The sequence below is a fragment of the Pteropus alecto genome, unplaced genomic scaffold (assembly GCF_000325575.1).
Source record: "Pteropus alecto unplaced genomic scaffold, ASM32557v1 scaffold81, whole genome shotgun sequence".
Lineage (NCBI taxonomy): Eukaryota > Metazoa > Chordata > Mammalia > Chiroptera > Pteropodidae > Pteropus > Pteropus alecto.
Genome location: NW_006433378.1, coordinates 11,713,361 through 11,739,403, shown reverse-complemented (window position 1 = coordinate 11,739,403; position 26,043 = coordinate 11,713,361). Strand labels below are relative to the sequence as shown.

The window sequence follows — 26,043 nt, the reverse complement described above, 5'->3', positions numbered from 1 at the left end:
AATTTCATTCTAATACCATTTGCAATTGGTTCAGTGAAATTCTTATTTGTGCAGAGCTTTCCTGGTTCCAGATCGCTGATTTGTTTAAGAGGAAATGAAAGGAAACCATGGTTGACTGGCTAATAAATTGCCTTTCTTTAGCTCTGATAGAGCATCTATATAAGAAAATAATCCCAGACAAGTAACTGACTAGCAAATATCAGTTTCCTTCCCTTTTTTTAGGGATCCACATTGTGCCCAATTTGTGGAAATGAAAAGCTCACTTTTCATAACTGCAGAAATTCTTCTATTTTTTGGCTTCAGTTGCTGCTGCATCAGCTCTAAGATTGTTGCCCTGTGACACTGGCACAAATTATTTAAATGTGGAGATTGTATTGAGAATGTTTTTTTAAAAAGTAAACATTTCATTACACAATTATCATGCCAATTTGCAACACAGTTGAGATAATTCATGACAAGATATCTATGAAAATAGAATAGTTATATAAAAAAAAGAAATCCACATTTAAGCCCCTGACTTGTTTCTGTGACTGTTAAAGATAATTAAGAAAAAAAAAAAAATAGGACCAACTATAGCTTCAGCTATTTTACTAGTCAATTTTTATTTCTACAGTTTGCTCTTTTGGGCCATTATTAGGCCATTTTCCATTTCCAGAGACAAAAGTTAATTTGGAAAGTTTAATAAGCATGACACTATACTTAGAGCAAAATAATCTTTAACTTTAGTTCTTCGTATAGAAATAAATCAATAGCTATCCACCTCTCTTATAATTGATAGTCATATTTCAGCAGAGCTGATTGTCTTTTATGTTATTAGTGTGACTTGACATTCAAACCCCTAGCAAATGACATATTAAGTGCACTCCTATAGTTCTGTATCAATGTGTTTTGGGCAATTTTATTTTTTCATCTTTTTACCTTTAAAAGTAAAAGCCTACTTATTAGGGCTAATATTAGGTAAATTGCTATTAATGACAAATAAAATTTAAACCACGAGAAATGAAAATTTAAACTTTATTGTCATAAATTTAATTTAAATTAAATTTATTTAATTTATATTACCATTATATCTGGGCACTATAACCTTTTAACAGAAATATAAATTTTCATAAATTGAGGACAAAATTTAATGAAAAATTTGATATTACAATCTGAACTTTTCTATAATATTATAAAACTATGTATTACTATGATAATGAAAAATAATTATTGATTTTAAAATTAGTAACTTTTAACATATTCAGATATCAATGTGATATATTATTTCTCAAGCTACATCTATTATTTCCTTCACATGAGTACCAATCAAAAACCTTTTACCATATTTTTATTTCTTGTCTTACCAAACAGATCTTTAATTTGAAATCAGCTATTTTAAATGAAAGCTAGTCTCTCCTTTTCACCTCAGAGTAAACATTTCCACATTGACACATACCTCATGGACGTCAGAGGCTTAAGCATGTATTAAAAATGACATGCTTCAAGGAAACTATCTATCCCTGACAACTACTTTGCAAAATACTGCATATTATTTATATAGTGTATGTAGTGAAAATCCCTATTGGCATAGTAAGAAATTAATCAGAATACAAATCTTTGAAATAACAGCTCCAAGAAAAAGAAAAATGAGAGTTTAACAACTGTAAATAAATAGAGTTCCCCATACAAGACAGGCTATTTAATTCTCGTTCTCTGGATAAGGATGGTTTATCTAATAACACAGCATGACTGTGATATCCAGAATTACATTTCATGAGTCTTTGGCTTCTCTATTAAGAAGCACATGTTACATTTCCATTACATTAAAATAGATGTGTCCTCAGATTTAGAATGGTTGAAAGTGCCTTTGTCAATTCCTCAGTCATTTATATACAGAGAGTAACTGATATTTTTATCAGACCAGAGATATCATACTGGTCAGTTATTCGATATAAAAATATATATGAAATGCATTTCAAAAAGTGTTTCTTAAGTATTTTAAAGGAATGAATTTCCAAGACTTCTGTTTAGTGGAGAAATGCTAAGTAAACTGTCTACCGTTAACAGGCTTAACGGTTACACTTGACAACATTTTAGTTCCGGTTGTGATTTTATTAAAGTCCTCCCTACTTATCTACATATAATATAATGTACTGTTAAGTATTCAGCTATGTGAAAATTCAATACATTTTCCAAAATGTTGACTATTTACTATATTAGGAGTATCTACTTTTGAAATTTTCCTATTCCTTGAAGAGAAAATGAACATGATGGTTAAAAATCAACAACAAAAACAAAAACAAAAATAAAAAAAAGTACTGGCCACACTGGCCGTGCCTAAACTTATGAAATAGAAAAAGCTGGTTTCCCCAGTCTTCAATCTACAGCGTTGTTTTTGTTTCTGCATTATACTTTTCCTTCCCCATTAGTTTCGTTGAAGATTGAAGCAAGCATTTCATGACACTTAGAATTATTATAATTAAATGAGTTGTGTGTATGTGAGAGTTGGGGGAGTTGTAGTAGGTTTTTCTACAGAAATCTTTGCAAGATAATTTGTCACAAGATCAAGGAGAGTATTAGCTTCAGAGGAACAGCTTCTTTCGGAGCAGACAATTCCCTCGGCCTTTCTCACGCTTTCCAGTAGAGAAGCTGTCCTCGTTCCCCATTATAACTCTTCCTTTGATTCAAGTATCTTCTTCAGCACCCTATGGACAGGGCTTTCTTTCTTCTAGATCTATCATTGACCTTGCTTGTTAGTACTTTCATTTATAGTCTCTTTTGCCCTCCTTCTCTTTGTCTATACCTATCACGAATATGTCATACACCCACCAAGTGCCACTTATTGTGACTCAGTCTAAATCCTGCTTGTGGCTTGGACCACATGGTAGAAATAATTCAGAGTTTAATCAACCTAATAAGAGACAACAACATGCTGTGGGATGAGTCTGAGACTGAGTTGAAGTTTTGTCTTTGACATTAAATGAATGTGCACAGTATTAGCAAGTAACTGAATACCTCCATGCTTAAATAGAAATATTAATAGTACTTATCTAATCCACAGAAATGCACTGAAAGCCAGTACTGAGAATGCCAGGCAATATGTAGGCACTTTCCATAAATTATGTCTGAATTTTACAACAACCTGAAAGTCTCTAATACATATCTGTTTTATACATGAGAAAATCAAATCTTGAAAAGACACAACTCAGAGCAACAATTTTAATCCACCAGTTCTAAGATATCTTCCTTTTACACACAATATTCTTTTCCCAGATGAGACAATGTGTGTAGAAGCACTGTGCAAAAGACAAGGTTTTGTAAGAGGTTTTTTATTCATGCTAAGCTCATCTGGGTCCAGACAAGCTTGACCCAGGAGGGTATATAAGGTAGACCAGGCCCTAGTACCCCGTAGAAGAGGATAAATTGACAATGATACTATGATCAAGCCACAACAACTGCTTCTCTGTCTTAGCAAATACGTCCTGAACCCAAATCTAAGAGGCTTATTACATACAAATTTGGAAGATGCACATGGTCTTCAAAAAATCTGCATAAATAAAACATATGATTGTAGAAGAAGGATCAAAAAAGAGAGATGACTAAAGGCATTGTCATAGGAGTAGAGACATTTCTGATTACTATCTTATTGGGTTTCCAGTATCACATGTCTTTAATAATAGGAAATATACATGTACTTAATTCAGTTTTCTATATACTTCAGATTAGGTTACTTTTATTCTTTTGATCATATATATGAAATGATAATAAAAATAAGATAAACTAGGAATACTAAAAGTAGTTTGAGTTTTTATGTTACTTTAGAATTTTCTTCTAATAAGAAGATAAATATAAAGTATGTTAAGAATTTCATAAATTTAATCTACCTTCTTAAAGCATCATACTTTTAACTGTAAGATTTATGCTCTTTCTAATAAATTGTGTTAAGCTCACTCCCAACTTGATTCCTGGACACTATTGGGTATCAGATCACTCTGTGGCAATAATTAAACAATGGATTTTTCATTCATCTCCCTTTCCTGACAGTCAAGTGCCTCAGTACACAAGATGTGAAGCTTCCTCTCTACCAAAAAAAAAAAAGTAGAAAAAAAGGAAAAAAAGCAAGAAATAACAAGATTAGTGATTTATTAGCCTTTCTCATAAAAGACTGGCAGGTGAAGATAAATATAAAGTATGTTAAGAATTTCATAAATTTAATCTACCTTCTTAAAGCATCATACTTTTAACTGTAAGATTTATGCTCTTTCTAATAAATTGTGTTAAGCTCACTCCCAACTTGATTCCTGGACACTATTGGGTATCAGATCACTCTGTGGCAATAATTAAACAAATGGATTTTCATTCATCTCCCTTTCCTGACAGTCAAGTGCCTCAGTACACAAGATGTGAAGCTTCCTCTCTACCAAAAAAAAAAAAGTAGAAAAAAAGGAAAAAAATCAAGAAAAGCCTTTCTCATAAAAGACTAGCAGATACGAGATTTTTTCTATTGTAAAGAATCATTTTCTTTTTTACTGCAGAGGGTTAATAACTTACTTGTGCAGACTATAAAAGATGTTGAGCAAAAATGTTTCCTTGCCCAAATATTTTGGAAAACGATGTACTCTATTATGTGTTTTTGGAGATTCACAAAGAACAGGAGTATATGAGGTTTTGAGACCTTCCTGGGTAAAGAGACCTGTTTACCTGTATTTTTTCCTTATTTAAGTTGCAAGGTTTCCTCATACACAAAATCTAAAATTTATCTGTCAAAACTAATATTTAAAGAAATGGAATTGGAAACTTTTTAGTAAATAGTATTATCTCTGAAATAAACAGTATTGCTAATGATTTTACATTGCTTTTCTTTTCAGCGGACTGTGGAGGACCTTTTGAACTGTGGGAGCCAAATACAACTTTCACTTCTATGAATTTTCCAAACAACTATCCTAATCAGGCTTTCTGTGAGTCATTTCTTTTCTATAACATGAGAAACAATTGTACATATCAAGGTTTCCCTTCAACACAGCAAAGTGGGCTACACATTTCTCATATCTGGATATGCTTACCACATTTATGAGATTATGAGATAACAATAATATATCACTAACTTTTTTAGCAATTATTTCAGGCCAGGTTCTGTGTTAGTGCTTAATATACATTTTTTCAGTCAATTCTTACAATAATTCTTTGAAGCAGGTATTATTATTAGAATTCTCAAATTTAAAAGTTGAATAAAACCAGTAACTGAAAGAGCTAGCCTTACTCCAGATACCATTTTCTTAATCACACTCCTTGGTTTTACGTATAATGTCTGTAGTGTATATAACAAGTTTGCAATTCCATAGAATAAAGTTCATGAAAAGTATAAGCAGCAAAGGGCCAATTGTGACATCCACACCTTTTGTAAATATAGAGTTAATAAAGCAGCTAGAGTAATGTGATTAGATTCTCAGTATAAAAGATGAAATGGTAAGGAAGATCACTAAAACACACACACACACACACACAAACCTAAGTCTAGTAAGACTAGTTAGCTAAAACTAGTTAGCATGAAGCATAAGTCTAGATCATTATTCGTAATAGAGAAGTTCATTATCACTGTGGAGAAATTATGTTAAAGATGTGGATTCTCCAGCCCATCCTACAAAAATTCCATTCTGGTAGGTCTGGAAAACAGACCTATTCTATCTACAGCTGCACTTCGTTAGCACCATGGGTCGAAATGGAGAATTCTACCAGTGAATGATATGCCCTAATGACAGTGACAAATGTGTTGTTAGAAAATGTCAACTTTTCTTGCTTCAAATGATCCAGAGATAAGTATCACTTTTATAGAATAACATTTTTATAGAATGATCCAGAGATAAGTATCACTTTTATAGTCACTATTATAGAGAGATATCTGATTAAAAAAATAAACAGCCATTAATCTAATTTGACTTGTTTGGGGAACCAGAGATTATCATCTCTACTTCTCACTGAAGACATCTTTTAAACATATCACTTGTGCAAAGTAATGATCTAAAATTCTGAAAACCAGTGGAACGCTGAAAGATTTGGATAAATTTATTGATTTGTTCAAAGAAACTACTTCAAATTTTATTGAAACTTTACTATAAATATTTATTATTAGACCAAGTTGTTTCCTCACACACACATAAAACATTTTGGAATTCTGCTTTTCATAAAATGAAAAAAATTTTTCAAAAGCAATATGAAATTCTCAAGAGAGTGAAGATTTAAAAGAAATGAAAAAAAGTGTGTTCTAAACTAAGTGTTATTATTTATTACTTTTAAGGTGTTTGGAATTTAAATGCACAAAAGGGAAAGAACATACAACTTCATTTTCAAGAATTTGACTTAGAAAATATTGCAGATGTAGTTGAAATCCGAGATGGTCAAGAAGATGATTCCTTGCTCTTAGGTAAGTCTGCAATTTAAATATTATGAAAGTTGTATGGCTCAAGGTATTGGACTGACGGAGAGAGCATTTCTCAATAAATGTAATCACTCTTACAACTAACAAAATGAAAATCCAACAGTAGCATAACATGTGGTATTTTATGTGGAGCTTTTAATATGAGGGTGTTTGCAATGATGATAGAATAATATTCCTCTTGAGGATTCTTGGCAAACCAGGATTAATATTTTTGAGTCAGCAGTTCTTACTACTTGGTATTAATTCACTACAATAAGCCTTATACCTTGGAGACTAAGAGCTAATAATACCCGTTATGCAGTTTTCTATGCATTATGTGCACATCAGATGTCCAAACATAGCTATTGAATCAAGTTTTATTTCATTTCAAACTAACAAAACAAATTGTATTTGTTATGCAAAATTTTTAAATAATTTTTATTTTATGTTTTATTATTATTTTGATTATCTATATCTCTAGTACTAGCTACTTTTAATAAATATCTAAGATTGGTTCGAAAACTGACTGAAGTTCATTTTTTCCTACAATCTATTTTGTATTGATCATTAACTTTTTAATAAACATGAGAGAAATGTACTATTCTTGAGAAAATTATTATACCTAGATCATAAAATACATGTTAACATAATAAAAATCTATCAGTCAAATATAATAGCTAATTTCTTATTTAACTACTACCAGTTTTTAAGAAAGATGTGTCCCTTGCTACCTCACACATTAAATCATAAAAATGATAAAGGGTAAATTAGAATGCATAAAACAACATCCTTTGTAAGTAAAATGTTTTATCTAACTGTGCTTTGAACTCATGTTAATAATTTTCTATCAACTGGCCTGATGCAATCAGGATGCAACCACATGAACATTGCAACCAATGGATGAAGACTGCAGAGGGCACTTTCTATCACAATGAAGGGGTAGAGTGATGGAGAGGGTTCCACAGCCATAGTAGTACATCATCCATTATGTAGGTTTCTTCAGCAAAATTCCACAAAATTCTAGAACACAAGGAGAGGATTTTGAGAGCCACACGAGGACAAATAAGCAATGAAAGAATCAGTGGAGCCAGGAGGTTGGTGCTAGAAAGAACTGAGGAACTTTAAATTTGATTTTCTAATATACAGTTATAAAGATATTTTGGATAGTTTTCTCATTTTTAGGTTATGTGGTCCTTCTAATGAAAACTTCAGTGTTCTCATGATCTAAGGAAAGTTAGTTTTTCATCATTTCACCTCTTACAGTTTATATCAATCATTGAAAAGTAAATAAGAATTCCAAAAGGATCTCAGAACCATAGTTTTCAAATTTGTGGGCGAGAAGTTCTTTTGAAACGGAATTGCTTTCGGGGACTCCAAAATAGAAATTATTTACTAATATGAATGTATTTTTTAATTAGCTTAAGGCTTTATTGTTTAGTAAAGAGATTTTCATTGTTTATGAAATCCCCAAAGCCCAGGGATTAGTTCAAAACATTTTGAAAACCACCATTTAGGTTTATTTTATCTGTCTCTAATTAATCCATCCTTCAGATTAGGCTAATGATTCAACCCACAAAAAGTATCAAACAAATTAAATGGAATTACTAAGGGAGGCTATAATTTCCATTGTTTTATAAAGGTCTTTAAAAGGAGGCAAATAATCATTTTTCTGAGATAACACTAACTTAGAATAGTAGTGGTGCTAAGCCAGAAAATGTTATGAGTAATTCATCATTAAATTATAGAGCTACAGAAACCTCAAGTAATATTGGGAAAGGTCAGGAGAGAAGTTAGCTTTTTAAGAAAATGTGTCCAAAATGTAAAAGAAGATATACATTTACTTACATGTAGCTGCTCCATGAACAAGCCATGTCATATATTGTGTACCTCTAGAAGGTCGAAATGAGAAAAAGGGTATATTTCCTTTTAGAGTTAAAGGATCATCTTAGTGATTATCTTGTTTTCCTTTGGAGCAGCTGTGTATACAGGACCTGGTCCTGTAAAGGACGTATTCTCAACCTCCAACAGAATGACTGTGCTTTTCATCACCAACAAGGAATTGACAAAAGGAGGATTTAAAGCCAACTTTACTACTGGCTATCACTTAGGAATTCCAGGTGAGTGCACTTGAGATGACATGTTGCATCATAATTTTTAGAGCAACACAATGAAAGTATATTCGGACTTCAAGGCCTAAATGTGATTTCAATGTTTGCATTCCAAAACATTCATTTTATTTTCATCTTAATGAAGATTTTCTTCTTTTCTTTACATTTGCTTAACCACTACCTGAATTTGTTCAAAGCAGGATCTATACTATTTCTCAGCAGATTTATTTGCATCTCTTGGGTATATAAAGAGTTGTGAATTTTATTCACCGAAGAGAGCCATTCTATACATTAAAAATGGGGTTATTGCGCCATGAGCAAAGAGGACTGTCTGCCAAGAGCATTTTTGGAGAACAGCAGGGAGACAGGCAAGTGAGCTATTTGAATGCCAACGACATCCAATTAAAATATTAACATCATTAACTTCGTAGAGACAAGCAGTGTAAAGCCACTGCCATCAAGGATGAAGGAATTCGATGCTGGTTTTTGCTGGTATGCACAATCTTCTTACCCTTTGTTTTTTGTATTATACCCATAATATAATCATAAGGGGGGAGAATTATTGCCTGCCTGCTCATCATGGATGTCTTTATCTATAGCATTATATTCATGTATGATACAACTATTTGCATTCAACAATCTACAGAGAATGTTTTATTGCCTGCTGCTCCTCTTGGATTATGATTTTCCTTAGGCTATTGCCCACACTCTGTGGTTCTCTCTAAGTAAATATGTCAAGAAGACAGAATACAGGTTTCTTCCTCCATTTATCTTTCCTTTCCATAGGAGACTGTGGTCAGTTTGTCTTTAACTAGAATGTCTAGTAAACAGGTAAGATTGGAGCTTTGATTCTCATCTGGCCTATTTTCTTATCCCAGATCTATCTGTGCAAATATCTGTTCCTCCACTCAACACTGGCCTAGATCTTTGAATCCACAGAAAGTTGTATGTTTTCAGCTTCACAGCAAATATGGAAGTTGACTTGTATCTTGTCTACCCTCTGGCTTTCAGTAGAAGCCACAACAATTGTGAGAATCTGCAATGTGCATGCAGGAAAAACACAAAACCACATTTTGAAAATAATAGGCATTTCCAAAGGAAAAGAACCAATCAAAACTAACAATGAATGGTGTAATGGGGGAAAAATTATATAATTATTGGATGTGATAAAAGTGACTTAAAAATCATCAAGTCTTATTGCTTGCCATAAAAAAATTAATAATTGGAAATTAGTGTTATGTACTGTATAAAATTTTAAATTTTGTAAGGAAAAATTTTTGTCAAATTCCTAAGCAGAATAAACATCACTTTTTAAAGGTGTTAAAAATCAGATCAGCTTTATAGTTTACGCATTTTATTTTCAATACTTAAAGACAGGTATTTCTAAGTTTTTGAGGAGAAATTCCTGCAATAAAAAATGTATAGGCATCAATATTATTCATATTTGAATGGAATAGAATATGTGCAGAGTTCTGCAAAGTATCTTAAAATAGAGCAAGCAAATACCTAATACTTATTTTACTGAAGAGGAAGGCCTTCCAAACTTTTTTCAACAAAGATGTCATGGAAAGTACTTTTGAAAGAAGTATTATATTTTTTAAAGAAATGGTGATAAATAGTAAAACCAACTGAATTAATGAGATTAAAAAAACTAATAACGTTAACCAATATGGGAGCAAATTTTCATAAATCCAAACAATTGAAATAATTATTGGGTATTCCACCATCTGCAAAAAAGAAAGCATCTTAAAACAAAATTTTAGAGAAATTAGTAGGTCATTAAACCCATATTTTAAATTGTAAATGAAGAGGGAAGAAAGAAGTATAAAGATAAGAATAGATTGTGAAAAGGCAGACAGCAATAAATCTCTTTCATCAAAAATATAGTTAATGGTTTTTATCAGATTCTTATAATGAGATAGATACAACATCAAAGATTATGAAAAAATATTACAGATAATTTCTATTCAAGATGAAAGCCGAAAGAGCATAATCTATGGCTTATAACACAAAATAGATACCAGATTTATGGTGTAGGAATTGTATATAATTGTTTGCTCTTTCACTAGATTTCAACTACTATGATGATGTTACTTAGGAAATAAATCATTTAGAGAAAATTCCCTTGGTTGAAGTTAGAATGAAGTCTTCCATGACCATCACTGCTTGGTGAAAATGCTGGGAATGTGGTTTCACATTCCTCCTGGATATGGTACAGATGCTACTGGGGAGTAAGAAAATTGAGTGATTGAGTCATCGTCAGCACAATCTTCTCCTGGGGAGATGTTTACACCAAAAAACTGAAAAGCAATTACAGAAACAGGGATTTGGCAGTGGAAGATAATTAAGCTGGTAATGGAAAGAGAGTTTGGGCACACATATCTGTTTATAGTGATGTTCTGCTTTGCTGGTCATTTTGGAAAAAATATAAAAGGGGTATCATAAATGTTCAATGTTTATGTGCTTCATTTATTTCCTGAGATATTTTGGGGACACCTTCCAAAGCCTTCAGTTGAGACGTAAAACAATTACATAACATATTTTTTTTATCTCCTTTCTTTATCCTGTTTTGAACATTTCCAGTTACATTAAACTAGAATATATAAAGTACAGATTTATTGAGATCTGTCTCCTATAAATGTCCCTTCGTTGCTCTTTTGTGATACTGAGAGTCTTCATTTAGAATTCAATAGTGCTTATCAGGCAACTGTGGAAGTGGCAGCTGATTACATTCAGGGGTTTAGAGCCCTCCTCAGATTGTGTGGCGTATGCCTTAGAGATCAATTCATTTCCATTTAAAACCAAGCATATGTTGACTAAATGAAGCAGGGCTACTGGAGACTTCATAAAAAGAAGATGGGGAAATTCAATTCTTAGCAATATTTCTTTTTCCCTCTCTCACTATGAACATAAAACAATCAGAAATAAGATTTCAGAGGCCACAGAGAGTTAAACTTTTGGGTTAAAGACTTCTTAATGAAGCTAAACTACTATATATCGCAAACAATCAGAATCCAGTTCATGCATGTAGGGGAAATTTTTAAAGAATTTATTTTACCTCTCCTCAGAATTTATAATTTCTATTCAGTTCAGCAACAATAGATCATTTTGCCCCATTCAGCATTTTTTCATTCAGTGCATTCCTCTTACAGAAACAAGTTAATTTTTCTAGATTCATAGGGTATAACCTTAACATCTTTCACTGGAGCACAAAAATGAATTACAATTTTCAGGTTTTTATATCTGAAACTCATTCATATTTTAATTTGGATATTTAAATTTCTATTCAACAAATATGTTTTTCCAACTAAATATGGCTTGACTACACTGGTAAAAAAGTAAAATTATCAATAAATTTATCTATAATTACAAAGTAATGAGATAATTTAAAAATAACTAGTGATTAACATTCTATAAGTATATTAAGATTTTTGATCATAGATATTTAATTAGGCTGTCAACTTTTTAAATAAATATAGCACATATTAAAGTATAGATTTTAAATAGAATATATAAATACTAACACATGTATATCTAGCTTTAAGTCTTCCTATTTAAATAAAAATGAATTCTAGGAAGATATATAAAGTCAGTTAAAATAGTAATGTTTGTCTTTGCCCATTTATCATCTTACTAATCCAGTTAAAAAATATGTGTTTGTGAAACAAACTGGTAATTACATTTACTAGAACTTCCTTAATAGTATTATATTTGATATATGTATCCTACTTCTCTCATGGGGCAAAGATTTATACAAATGATCAGCCCAGCTATGTCTCCTTTAATATATTTTTTTATTAAGGTAACTTAGATTTGGATTGAAAAAATATAGAATTTTTCAAAGTTTAAAATAAAGTATACAAATACTTCCAATTATTATTGTAAGATACCAAAGGGAATGGATTACACGTGATTTCTCGTTGTTTATACGGTTATCTAGAAGGGAAAGGAGCACAACTGGCACCTGGAAGTAAGAATGTTAACTTAAAATTATCAGTGAAAAGGATGATTTTTATTATTTTAATTTTTTAAAAGGATGATTTTAAAATGTTACTACTTTTGCTGTCAAGAATATTATTTATTGAGCATTCAATGTGTTTATGTTGCTATACTAAATCCATTTTAATTTTCTAACTTACTTTCATGATATACCTAAGACATAAATAATAGTTGTTCTCATTTGAGAGTCAAGGAAACTGATTCTCAGAAAAACTAATTTATTTGTCCAAGGTCAAAAATAAATTAAAAGAAAATGGCTAAATTGAGTATTAAACCAAGTCTATATGCTTACCAAGCCCATACTTTAACCACCATTCAAATTCAAATAAGTAAACTTTACTGTCATAATTCATAGAACTGACTTTTATTTTTCAAATCAATAATGTTACCATCAACCAATCAATCGCCTAATTAAAAAATATATTTTTAAATCATACTTTTAAAGATTGCTTTATATGGTGTCAACTCTACTACTGAGGCTTATGCCAATTTAGGGGGGGTGGTATATCACTAATTTAACATAAATTAATTCAGTTAATGTTCAACAAATATATGGATTTCTTATTTTGTATCTGGCATTTTGTCACACTCTGGGCATATAAAGATAGAGAAACCAGGCATTATGAGTATTGCAGTTAGTATATTGCATATTCAACATAAAGAATGGACTCATTGAGAATATAAACCAGAAAAGCTTATTTTTCTCCATTTACTTTATTTCAAATCTCTCTTTTGCCCTTGAACATTTCAAGCAGATCTCTTCAGTTTGCCAGTTATTTCGGGTATCAAGTTTTCTTAACTGGGTAGTTAAGACTCACTTTTAGATATTAAAGTGTACTTTCAAATATAGCATCAAAACTTTAATATCATCTAATGCAAAAGCTGTTTGTTTATTTGTTTGTTTGTTTGTTTTAATCTCAACACGAGCACAAAACTTAGCCCAATAACTTAAGGTAGAGGAGGATAGAAATACTGTCTTTGACTCATTCTTCACTTTCTTTCCCTTCCATCTTCCCATACATAGCTACAGTGTCAGGGAAGAGGCAGACTGGAAAAAATTCTATCATCACTATAGTTTTCTTTTGGCTAACAATGGCTCTGGACCAAATGCTGGCTCCTTTGTAGAACGGAGTTCTGGATTTTTTTGGAGGATTCCTCTCTCCTGCTTGCTCAGTACAGTGTAGGCATGAGTAACATTCTTCTAGATGATTCCTTATAACCTGGCTCAGCTTCTAATATTCACCCTCAGTCTCCATCACTTCACTTCTTTGTACTGGAGCCTGCTTTTCCTGTCAGGCAGCTGTCATTCAATTATAATTCTCAGGGCCTAATGGGCAAATGGAAACTCACACACTGCCCTACACATAGATAAAATGCACAATGTTTCCACTGCCACCCTCCCTCCTAGTCTGAACTACTATCAAGGGGAGTTCAGCTATCTGCCCACAAACCCTAGTAAACTAGAATTACTATCTTCCATAAAATCTTTCACTATACTGAAGTTTAGCTTGATATTTCTCAAGCGGTGGGCCATGAAATTAATTTATTTGGTTTTGACCAGCATTCCTTGTCATGGAATGAATGGGATGGGGTGAGATGGGATGGGATGGGATGGGACGGGACGGGATGGGATGGGATGGGATGGGATGGGACGGGATGAGATGGGATGGGATAGAACAAAACAAAATAGAACAGACTAGGACAAAATTAAGGGTATTTAGTCATACACACATATATTGGTGCATCTTCAGCTATAGTTTGATATCTATTTCTTATTCTAGTCACAGTTGAAAAAAAAAATTGAAAGCCCCTGCACTAGTGCCATGGAAACACCAGTCCTTGTGATTCTGCAGTGTAATAAACTTTCAGCTAGGGTGTGAGGTGTTGGTCTCATTCCTTTAAAGCAACCAGTATGAATTGGTTGTCTTGGGGCACCACTCATTTTTGTGCGGTGGCACCATTTTCCCCTTACCCACCCGAAAGCACAGCTCCTCAAGAACTTTATGCAGTCTAATTTTTAGAAAAACAACTCTAATTCTTTTTTTTTTTTTTAATAACTGGAAATAGGTGATGGGTATTGATAGTTAATGGACCAGTTTTTTGTTGGTTTTTTTTTTTAAGTAAGTATAATATGGCTATAGTAACTCTCTTTAAAGTGTAATGGTATTATCAGTGATCTCAGATTTGGAGTGACCACCTAGAATCTAAAACAGGAATGATTTCTTCCAAGTGCCATTACATTTGGTCATCATAAACTGAGAAAGTCTGTATGGAGATTAGTACAATTTGATTTTGAAATCATTTTAATATGAATTTTAAACCTATATTTTGAAAGCTATTAACAAAAATTAATCATGCATTGTTTTCAATATAATAGTTTATGATTAATTTTCATTATTTTTATCAAGTGCTTTTGCTTCCCTATTATGACTATTCATGTGCCATGTAGGGTAAGAGACATTAGGCCTCTCCATACCAACCACCATTTTTCTTCTCAGGGGACCCAAATTCCACGTGATCCTCAACAGAGATCTCGTCGGCATGTAGCTATCCCTCTTAAGCCATAATTAGAAAAGAAATCTCGAGGGAAGCAAACCCCTCTTTCTGTGAGATGACATCTCTCTCAGGACAAAATCCTTTAAGATCAATGAGTTCCAGGAAACAACACCACCCACTCCCTTAAACAGTCAATATTTCTAGTAGGCCTCCTTTCACACAGCTCAGACTCTGAAAACCACCAACTGCCCCCAGTACTCGATTCCTTTATTGTCCAGCCTCTTCGTTTATTTTCCTTTAGTTTCTTTACGTTTTAAGCATGTTCTCAGGACATTAATCCTGCTTTACTTGTGGGGCGTTCAATCTCCAGCTTCCTTTCAAATAACTGTTATTGCAGAGTGTCTATTTTTCTGTGACTACTTTTTCCCACCTGACCATACTTTAATTGAGCTCACCGTTTCTAGCCTAGGCCAACTTTGTTCCCAGCAAAAGGAAACTTCCACATTTCTGTATAATAAAGGTTTGGAGGTATCGTTTGGATGATAAAACCAAGAGATTTCTCTACACTAGTGTAACATTCCAACGATTGCTGCTCGTACATTTGGAATAAAGGAGTTCATTTGGAATAAAGGAGTTCATTAAAGAGAGACTAACAAAGATTGTGAGGGAAGGGTGTGTGCTAAAGCCTTCAGCCATCTCTTGGCACTACAGTGTGCAAAGGATATGCTTAAGGTTTTATCCACACTCTTCTCAAGCCATATCTCTGGCTTTGACACTACTATTTCTGAGCATTCTGAGCAACCAACTGTATAGTCTTATTGATAGCAAACCCAGCTCAACCATGTGCAGTGCCAAAGGGCAGTTGTTTAAAAGGGACAGAATGGGATAGGTCATCCAGAATTATCTATTTGTCACTTCTTTATTTTATACAATGAATATTCTTTCCCCATAGAACCCTGTGAAGAAGATTATTTTCAGTGTAAGAATGGAGAGTGTGTTCCGCTAATCAACCTCTGTGACAGTCTTCCACACTGTAAGGATGGCTCGGATGAAGCGCATTGTGGTATGTAGTATTTTTAGGAAAATATTTTTGTCACTTTACATTTGGATTCTACAAATATGAAAGGAAGATTATGGATGTATGTATTGCCACATGTTTTGATGCTTTGGGGTCTGGACATCTCTCACTGTTTTCAGCACCTCTATCCCCATTCTGGTTAGAAATCAAAAAGTTAACATGGCTCCTGTATTAGTTTTTTTGTTGTTTAAATTTACTACACTTAATAACTTTAAATCTAGGACAATCCATATTTACACAGAAAGCATAAAATATCACAGAGAGGCAGTAGCCTACACAAGGCACTTGAGCACCATTTTTATTGGCAATTATACTCTGTGCATCACCTACAAATAGAGGCACCTCAGGTTTATTTATAACTGACTTTCTACTTTGCCCTTTGCATGCTTGATTCCTCACTATTTACTACTACTCCTGCCTTGAGTCTTCAAGTCCAACCCCACTCCAGATCTCTATGACACGAGTAATGGCTACTCTTACTATGCCTTACTTTCATTTCTAAGCAAATATTTAATGCTACTTATTATGTACCATGCAATGTAACTAAGTGCTGTAAAACAATCTTAACATAACAAGAATTAGTTCTATTTCAACCATGAGAAAACTGAGACTTGGAGAAGTGACTGCCAAACATGCCACACCTAGTAGGGGGTCGAGCTGTGTTTTCAACCTAAGTCTGTCCAATTCTGAAGTCAATGCTCGTATTCCTCTCATAATAGGAAAAAAAAAATGAAAACAATAGCATTTACTTACATAATTACAATATGGTGTTTATAGGTAAAACTTCCATTGGAGATTTTTTTCTTGTTTGATAAACTAACTTAGCTTGATTCAATCCCTAATGGCTTTAAAACTCTATTCAAAATGGTTGTAAGATGGTGATAAAGATGATAGAAACCAAACAGCAAAAGAAAAAGTGCAAGGACAGTGGTTTCTGGAGAAAGATGTAGGGGACGATGCCTACAGTTGTTCCTGAATTTGAGTTTCTCTTCTTTCAGAGACTAAATGTGCAAGATATCCTCTTCATGAATAACTTTACCATCTGTTCATTTGCCGTATTGATGCGCAAAGAACTTGCATATTTCTACTTTTTTTATAGTTATACGAAGAGAAAAATTAAGACTACCAAATTTATATTTTCAACTTAGGACTTCCAATATACTATCTATCTATTTATTTGTTTGTTTGTTTGTTTGTTTGTTTGTTTATTTTTATTCACTTGACATAATTAACATAACTTCCAGTTTTACATTTTTGACCCCCTTTACCCCATCTACCTTCCCCCTTCCCCCTCCCTCCTACCCTCTGGTAACCACTAGTCTATTGTCCATTCTATGAGTCTCTGTTTGTCCTGTCCATTTGTTGTTTTTAGGTTTATATCCCACATATAAGTGATATCATGCGGTTTTCAATTTTTTCTGTCTGGCTTATTTTACTTAGCATGATTGTCTCAAGGTCCATACACATTGTCACAAATGGCAATATTTCATCTTCTCTTATGGATGAGTAATATTCCATCGTATATATGTACCACAGCTTCTTTAGCCAGTCATCTATCATAGGACACTTCGGTTGCTACCACGTCCTGGCCACTGTGAATAATGCTGCTATGAACACTGGTGTGCAAATATCTTTTTGAATATGAGTTTTCAAGTCTTTGGGGTAAATACCCAGTAGAGGGATTGCTGGTTCTCAGTAGAGGGATTGCTGGATCATATGGTAAATCAATTCTTAGTTTTTTGAGGAACCTCCATACTGTTTTCCATAGTGGCTGTACCAATTTGCAGTCCCACTAGCAGTGTATGAGGGTTCCTTTTTCTCTATATCCTCTCTAACACTTGTTATACCTTCCAAATATACTCTTAAGAAAAATTATAATCAATCTTTAAACTCTAAATGTTAAGAATATTGCATATTTAGTTTAGAGTCCATCATTTATCTTTATCAGCTTAGGTCAAAATGACCCTGTGTCTAATCTCTTTAGTGCGTCTTTCCAATGGCACCACGAACACTGGTTTGGTACAGTTCAGAATTCAGAGCATATGGCATGTAGCGTGTGCTGAGAACTGGACAACCCAGATTTCAAATGATGTTTGTCAGCTGCTGGGACTGGGGTAAGTAATTCTACTTAGCTCTCTTTTAAGACTTTTATTGTTATCAAATTGGGTTTATTAAGATATTTCAAATTTATGGATGTTATGAATTTAGAAAATATACATGAGCAAAAGAAAGAAAATAAAAATCTTGATTAACCCTTTTCTTAAAAAATAACCGTTAATAACTTTTTAATAAATATTATGTAAATATAAGTATATAGAAATATTATATTTTAAAATTATATAAAATAGTACATTATACTGTTTTATAACCTACTGACACATGAGCATTTATCATGTCATTAAATATTTTCTATAGGTTATTATTTTTAAGAAAATTAAATATTCCATTTTATGCTATATCATAATATACGTAACTATCACAAGCATGAAGAGAATATGCTTTTGCTTTTGCTATACCTTTGCAACATGTTTACATAGTTTTTTTTTTTTTTTGGAAAATTTGTAACAGTATGATTGTTGTGAGAAAAGATATGCAGTATTTCAAGATATACTCAAGAAGGGTAATGCAAGTGATAAATCCATATTAATGACTCATCAAAAATTTTTATACCTCCAGTCTAATGTCATAATATATTACATCAAATATAGAAGTTCACCATATTCAATTTTTATCTTCCCATCAATCTCGAAAGTAATGAGTTGGAAAATGGAAGGTAATAACAGTAGTAATAATTTCCTTTTTTTTTAAATTGTACAGTCAGTCAACTCTAATTCACCATTCTGATTATTTGGTATTCATGATTTGGGAGATTTAACCATAGTGGGTCACATATGGTTATTTTATCACTTATAGCACTGTATTACTTATCGGTAATAAAATGTGACCTTATTGGTCACATTTATAAAGTTTATAAATGTGACCATGTTTACTTGATTTATTATTGCATTTTAACACCTAGACTTATCATTGTCTCAAAATATAGGTGCTAAATAAACATTTGTTGAAGAAATAAATAATACATTATATATAAATATATGTACGTATAAATGTAGATATATCTATCTATCTAAAAGTATGTCAAAGGTTGTCCAATATGTCATCACCATTTATTTTTTCTGTCTTGAAATGGAGAAAGATTTTCTAATTTGTTCTAAAAGATTGCATAAAGTTATGAAGGAAAATAATTTAAGCCCACATCCACATATACCCTCAGCATTTGGTAATTATTTCAACTGTTCCTAGTTCATCAAAATCAAATGTAATTAACTGATTGCTATTTTGTAATATGGGGCCCTCTTTCTAACTAATTAATAATTCATATGTCAGTCTTCATGCTATATACAAATTTTTCAAAATTTATTTCAAAATGTTTATTTTTTTAACCAAAAACATGTCTTCCACTAAAAATAATAGTGTAATGGTTAGGTCTTAGCGTAGCCCATAATAGCTATTTAATTTCTAGTAGACTGAGAGAGTTATATTGTATATTAATGTCAGGATAGTACTAACCACCACATATAGATATTTTACCAAAGGAAAATGTGTTGAAGTTCCAGTCAGAGTATCGGAAATGTTCCATAGCTTCTTGCAATTGGATCGAAAGCTTTCAACTCCCTTACTTCCTAAAATGCTGTTCATTCAGAATGGGAACTCCCTGGCTCCAAGTCTCATTCAAGTGATGTCAGCCTCACCAGAAAGTCAATTTCTATCAAGAGCAGAGAGAGAAAGTGAGTTTTATCATCTATTATGTAAATAATCATCAATTTCACTTATGCGAATCATTTGGAAACTTTCTGCACTTTATATATATAATCCTTCCTACTATACATTATTGCTTTTATTCTAACAAAAACCCTTTCGACATGGGGGGTTTTGAGACATAAAGAGTCTTGGAGGTGGGTGAATTGCAGGAGGAATAATGTATTTTGAGGACGAGTCAACAAAACACTGAAACTGACACTCGTTTATTTATTCTCACTTCAAGTAAAGCACTGGGTAAGTGGCATTGATTCTAGGTTCTCACTTTAATGTTGATTTCAGTGCAATGGCAAGTTCACACAGGTGAAGTCCTAAGAAGTCATTTTCTTCCACTATTAAACTTGACAGTTCTGAGGAGCTGTTTTATAGACTCAGAAGCTTAGTAAAGAGTAGGCTAAGGAGATTGGTAAGTTGAGCTTTTTTCCACAATTAATGAATCCAAATGCCCTGGATCACATGTGTGTATATTGGGCTTTCACTGCACTGGGGCTTATATTCCAATTTACCACCTTTCTAAGCATGACTTTATAACTATAAACACTGGAGTTTTTTCCTAGTGTGGTTTGTGCATCTTAACTAAATTGTTTCCTGAAGGATATATGGAGATAAGGCGAAACATTTACAAAGGTGAAAAAGGTCAACATATTCTTCGACAGAAGTCTCTTTTAATGAGTTTGAATGAAATATGTTGCATGATAGCAAAATGCTGATTACTATAATTGCATGAGAGAGTGTATTGGAAAGGAAACATATATCTTTATTATTTTATAACTGTTTCTAATATAAATATATTATTTAGATTACTCCGATTACTCCTGTATCAGAAGTCTAATCATTTATTTTTTTCTATCCTGAACTAGAGATTTTTCTAATTTGTTCTAAAAGATTAGCAGTGATATTGTGTCTGTTCCATGGATGAATAAGTCATAGGTCTTGTTCTCAGTGTGGTGGGCATAGACACATAAATAGATAATTACAATATAATGTGATAAATTCAATATGCTGTAGGAGACCTTACTCAATCTATGCATGTCAGAAAAGGCCTTCTAGAAAATGGCCTGAGCTGAGTGGATCACAGCCAATTCCACACAACTGTGTACTATTTACATGTTTTCCCCCAGCCAGATTTTACTCTTTAGTTCACTGACCTCATTTCCTAGGAATCACAATCCTTCCATCTGGAGACATGGACAAAGAACTAGATTTTTTTTAATGTGCATAAAACAAGCAGTACATCCCACTGCCTTAACTGCAATATTTTTGATGAAGGTCAGGCACAGGCATTTCCTCAGAAATGAAGTAATCTCTGCAAAAACTTTAATCTTCGGGCCTGCACTTATTAAATAGTCTCCATAGTGCCATGATAATTGAAAGAAAGTTATAGCCTTAATGAGAATTTGTCTGGACTGGTACATGGTAACCCAAAAGAAACTTAGCAAGTTTAAAATGATGTGTTTGGTACAGTGGAGAGTAATTTAGGAGTCAATCTATTTAAAAAGCGCTGTAGTGTCTCAAGATTATTTATGCAGATAAAGTACAAAATGCAATTCCCCAAACATTCTAGTACATCATATGAGGCAGATTTCATCAACCTTCCCCTTTTTTAAATGAAACATTTTCATTCCCCGCCATTTATAGCGTGCATAAGTAAAAAGGACTTTGAACAACATGTTCATGTCTCTGATCAAAGCATGAAAGAAAATATTTTATACTGATGTGAGAATAAATGCTAAAGAAATTTAGAGTAGTTATTTTTTAAATAATATTTCCTAGGAAAGCACACTACCCTGTTATTAACCCAGTGAATGAACTATGCAGTAGATTTGCTTTGCTAAGCCATTAAAAACCAGAAGTCATCAGGTTTGTTATGGCTTTACAGAATTTAGGAAATACTAATGTATTAAAAATAGATTAGTTACAAGTATCCTTATTAGGCAGCCTATGAAGAATTGATGTTAATTTTTCAATCCCATTATGGTTCTGTGCTAGATACCTTCAGCTCAAATATCAGAAATATCGCTTGAGCCTCTCATTCTCAAACCCAGTATGAGAACTGGAATTACTTCAATATTCTTCCATTTTGGAAGTGTTTAAAAATGTAGAGGGTGAGGAGTAAAAAATTTTTTTAATAAGACATCCTAATAATTAGAGCATAATGATTTAATATCCTACATATTCATGCAGCAAATTTGTATCTACAATTTAGCACTGGGTCCCGGAAACTGAAAATAGAACTGGTTTCATATTAGTTTGAGAAACTGTAGAGAAGTAAGCATTCTTGTTCTTATCATTGACTCCAGTTTTTCAAATATGTGAGAAAAACCTTAACACAAAATTACGACAAAGATAAGATAGGAGGATTAGTAGAAAAAGTATAACTACTATCTTCGACTTTAAATGATTACTTATTTGCTAGCTTTACACAGAAATAATTAAATAATGTTTTCAGTTATTTTTAATTTACAAATTTAGCACTAAAGAAAAAAATTAAATTCTTAGCTATGTTCCTAGTGTGAGAATGGGGAAGATGGGGTACTGAAGGCGAGATAGTGGGGAAAAATACTATTTTACTTGGTTTAATTGACTAAACTAAAAGCTCATCATTTGCCTGAAGTACAAATTATAACTTAGATGTCTTTTCTGTTTTAAAATTAGAAATGAATTAACTAAAAATAAGAAAGAAGAAAATGCTTAATAGCAAAGTACAGTAATTTTATAACTTTCTAAGATTAATATCTTATAGGTTTATTTTCTGACAGGATTGGAAAAAGCACAATGGGTTAGGTAATTATGTCTACTCTGGGCAAGCAAGTGAAAGCACTAGCTTGTAATCCAGGAACTGGATTGGCTGCTCCCTAACCTGGTTATATAGTAGAGTCATCTAGTCTTGGTCCCAGATGTTTGGATTCAGGGTAGTCTAGGTCAGTGCTGCTCCGCCTCTAAGTTTAGAACAAGCATCTGCAACACCTAGGATGCATGTATAGAAATGCAAATTTTGAAACGCCACCTCAGACCTACTCATCAGAGAGCCTAGAGTAGGCCCAGCAATCTATGTTTGAATAAACTCTTCAAGTGACTCCATTGCACCCTGAAGTTTGAGAATGATAATCTAGGGTAGGAGTCCTTGTCCTTAACCTTCTTTTGTGTGTCATACACACTTTTGGCAGTCTGGTGAAACTTACCAACTTCTTCTTAGGTTCAAATTATTAAGTGTATAAAATGCACATAATTACAAAGAAAATTAATTACATTAAAAATAATTATCAAAATATTATAAATATGATATGCTAACATATTTTTTAATCAAGGTATTAAGTCAGATATTCTGGTGGTTGTAACGATTACTGTCAGATCAAAGGTGAGGAAAAATGATATTCTTAGATGTATGCAGCAACTGCAATACGATATGAAATATCTCTAGTTAGTGAAAAAATTATAAGTGCTGTTAATAATATTGTGGTTACTTGTATCAGAAAGAAAGACTAAATTTCAATTAGAGGTTAATAAAAATAAAGACGTAGTTATTTTTCATCCAACTGCAAACTCCTCCATATTATCGCAGACGACTAGGCGTTCCATAGACCTCAGCCCGGGACCTTGGCGGTGTGAGGTCCAGAGGTCTTGGGTCTTACAGAGCCCCAGGTGATCTTGATAAAGTAGAGAAACCCATGAAACTCTGTGTATTTGTTTCAGTAGAAAATATAGAATTTGTCTAAAACATCTCTAAAACTAGGCAGTTTGCTTTCACCTAGCATTAAACACAAAACAAACTGAAAGAAAACAAAACATCAAACATTTTATTTTTCTACTGTAGCCAGGTTGTGGACCATCTCTGACTTAATCCAGGGGATTCTTTAGCTTGTCATTGTGACACCAGCCTATTTTAATTCTCTGGAAATTTTTTTTCCTCCAATAAACCAAAACAAGAGTAGGAAGTTTTAAAAGGCCACTATAAGAAGTATATCATTTAAAAAGTAAAAAAAAGAACAAAAACAAAAACAAAAACAAAATCTACTAGATTTCTGTTAACCACAGGCTGGTAAAATGGCTTGCTTGGAAAAAATCATTTCTGACTTCTCCCACTAAGTATTTGAAAACATATTATTGGGAACTCTTATGTGAATTGTCACTTATTTGTATTAATACAATTTAGGGGGAATTTTCATTGTCTTTACCTCTTATTTTGACTTACACTCTAATTGGTATTTTGTAACCCCCCAGAGAGGTTTATGTGGCAAGCAAATTACTGAGAATTATACATTTAAAGGGTTAAGAATTTTTATATATATTTTGGTATCATTATGGATCATCTTCTAATAACATATTTCTGCAACATATAGCTAATTAATCTACGAAGTATATTACAGCCTTTTTTTTTTCTCAAAAACTTTTTTTACTCAAAGTCTATTTGACAAAAACAACAAGAAATTATGATTATCCCAAGCCAATATCTTTACCATTCCCTTAGATTCTGTCACATGAGGAAGAGGAAACTTCTATGTTCTAAAATAGAAAGAGGTAAGGATAGGAGAAAACTTTCACCCCATAAAATAAATAACAAAAGTTTTCTTGTTCATTCTAGTTCCCTTCTAAAAATTATTTCCAGCTGTTCAACCTGTAAATAATGTTGCATATTCTATGAGACTAAGGACAATTTTGAATAAAATTGATAAAAATCTAATAGAATAGTATACCGTCTTCCTTCCTTCCTTCTTTCAATTTTTCCTTCTCTTTTCCTTATCTTCTGTCTTCTTTATTTTTTGTTTCCTTCCTCACTTCCTTATTTTCTCCCTTCTTTTTTCTCTTATTTTTTTCCATTTTCTTCTTTTCTTTATGCTCTTATTCCTTTCAAGAGAAAGGGAGGTGATTTATAACAAAGAGTATGTGCAGTAAGATTAAGAGAGTAGTAGATGAAAATAAGGTCCAAAGAAATAAGGAAGCAAATCTATAAGAGATACAAGGTCAGCATAAATACTAATGTTTGTATCTGAGATTTCATGCAAAAAGGAAACATTAAAAATTGCATAACTTTAATTATGAGATAAGGTACATGCTACCAGTTCCATAGGGAAAACAGATTTCTCTTGACACTAAATTCTAAAGGAAATGTATGTATGTCCTTATACAGTAATAATGCATTAAAAAATATATGCATTTAAAAAACTATAGTAAATGTGGTGGTATATATTATACACCTCTTATTCAACAATAAACTTCAATGGAAGCTGAGAAAATAATGTAACAAACGAATCATGGATACACTACAAGAGATTAAGACCAAGTTGCCCAAGATGTTGCTCACAGAGATCCTGTCTCTGACAATTTCTGCTAAGTATCACTTCTTTCAGCCATATTTTTGGTAAGAGATGCCAGGAGTTTGTTACCATCCTAATACCATTACATCTTTAAGACAAAAGAGAGCAGCCACCAGACTAATCCATCAGTTTCTCTCTTGTTCTTAATACAGTAGCTTGTATAAAGAAGGAAATTGATTAAGTGAAGATAATTTTTCCTATTGGCATTTCTTCTGTGTGTCACAGAATTTTAAGAGTTGAGGTCAGAAAATCTAAAATTAAGCTTACCTGTGTGCTAAGCAATCATAGTGCTGGGTGAGTGCTAGGTGCATTGCTATAAATATGGTAAATAAATAAGCATATGTAGTTGCAATGTGTCCAGTTCAGTCATAGTGTTTAATGAACAGCACACATGTCCTGACTCTCCCAGTGGGAATCTTTGCCATCCTTTGCCTTAAATCCCTTTCATTCACCGATCCCCAGCCTATTAAAATGCTCTCCCCTACTTTCTGTCCTGCCAAATCAATCCTCTTCTTTCCCTCCAATCTGAAAAGGATGGTCCATTCTTCTACAGAAAAAAAAAAATATATATATATATATATAACCTTTTCAGACTAATTCCACCGGGCTCAGTTCATTACTTAAACCTTTTGGGAGTGTGAAATGAGCTATAGTGCCTGGATGCATCATTTGCAGCATTTGTTATTATTCTTTTTAGCTTTAGTGTGTTCAAAAGCTTAAGACATCCCTACCTAAGCTCCTGCTTTAGGGAGGAATTCTTATCACAGCAAACAGTCTGAAGAGCGAGACAAAAGAGGGAAACCTAAGCAGGGCCTGAGAAAAGAGGCAGAAGAT

General features: G+C 32.8%; 1 protein-coding gene across 1 annotated transcript in view; it reads left to right on the top strand.

Annotated features, from left to right (window-relative positions):
* The window catches only part of TMPRSS15 (transmembrane serine protease 15), a 109,594-nt gene that overhangs the window by 56,919 nt on the left and 26,632 nt on the right, over positions 1-26,043 (top strand). The window contains 5 exon segments of the mRNA XM_006908283.1: positions 4,848-4,937; positions 6,275-6,400; positions 8,371-8,511; positions 15,950-16,060; positions 18,060-18,189. Of these exon segments, the coding sequence (XP_006908345.1) occupies positions 4,848-4,937; positions 6,275-6,400; positions 8,371-8,511; positions 15,950-16,060; positions 18,060-18,189 (598 nt within the window).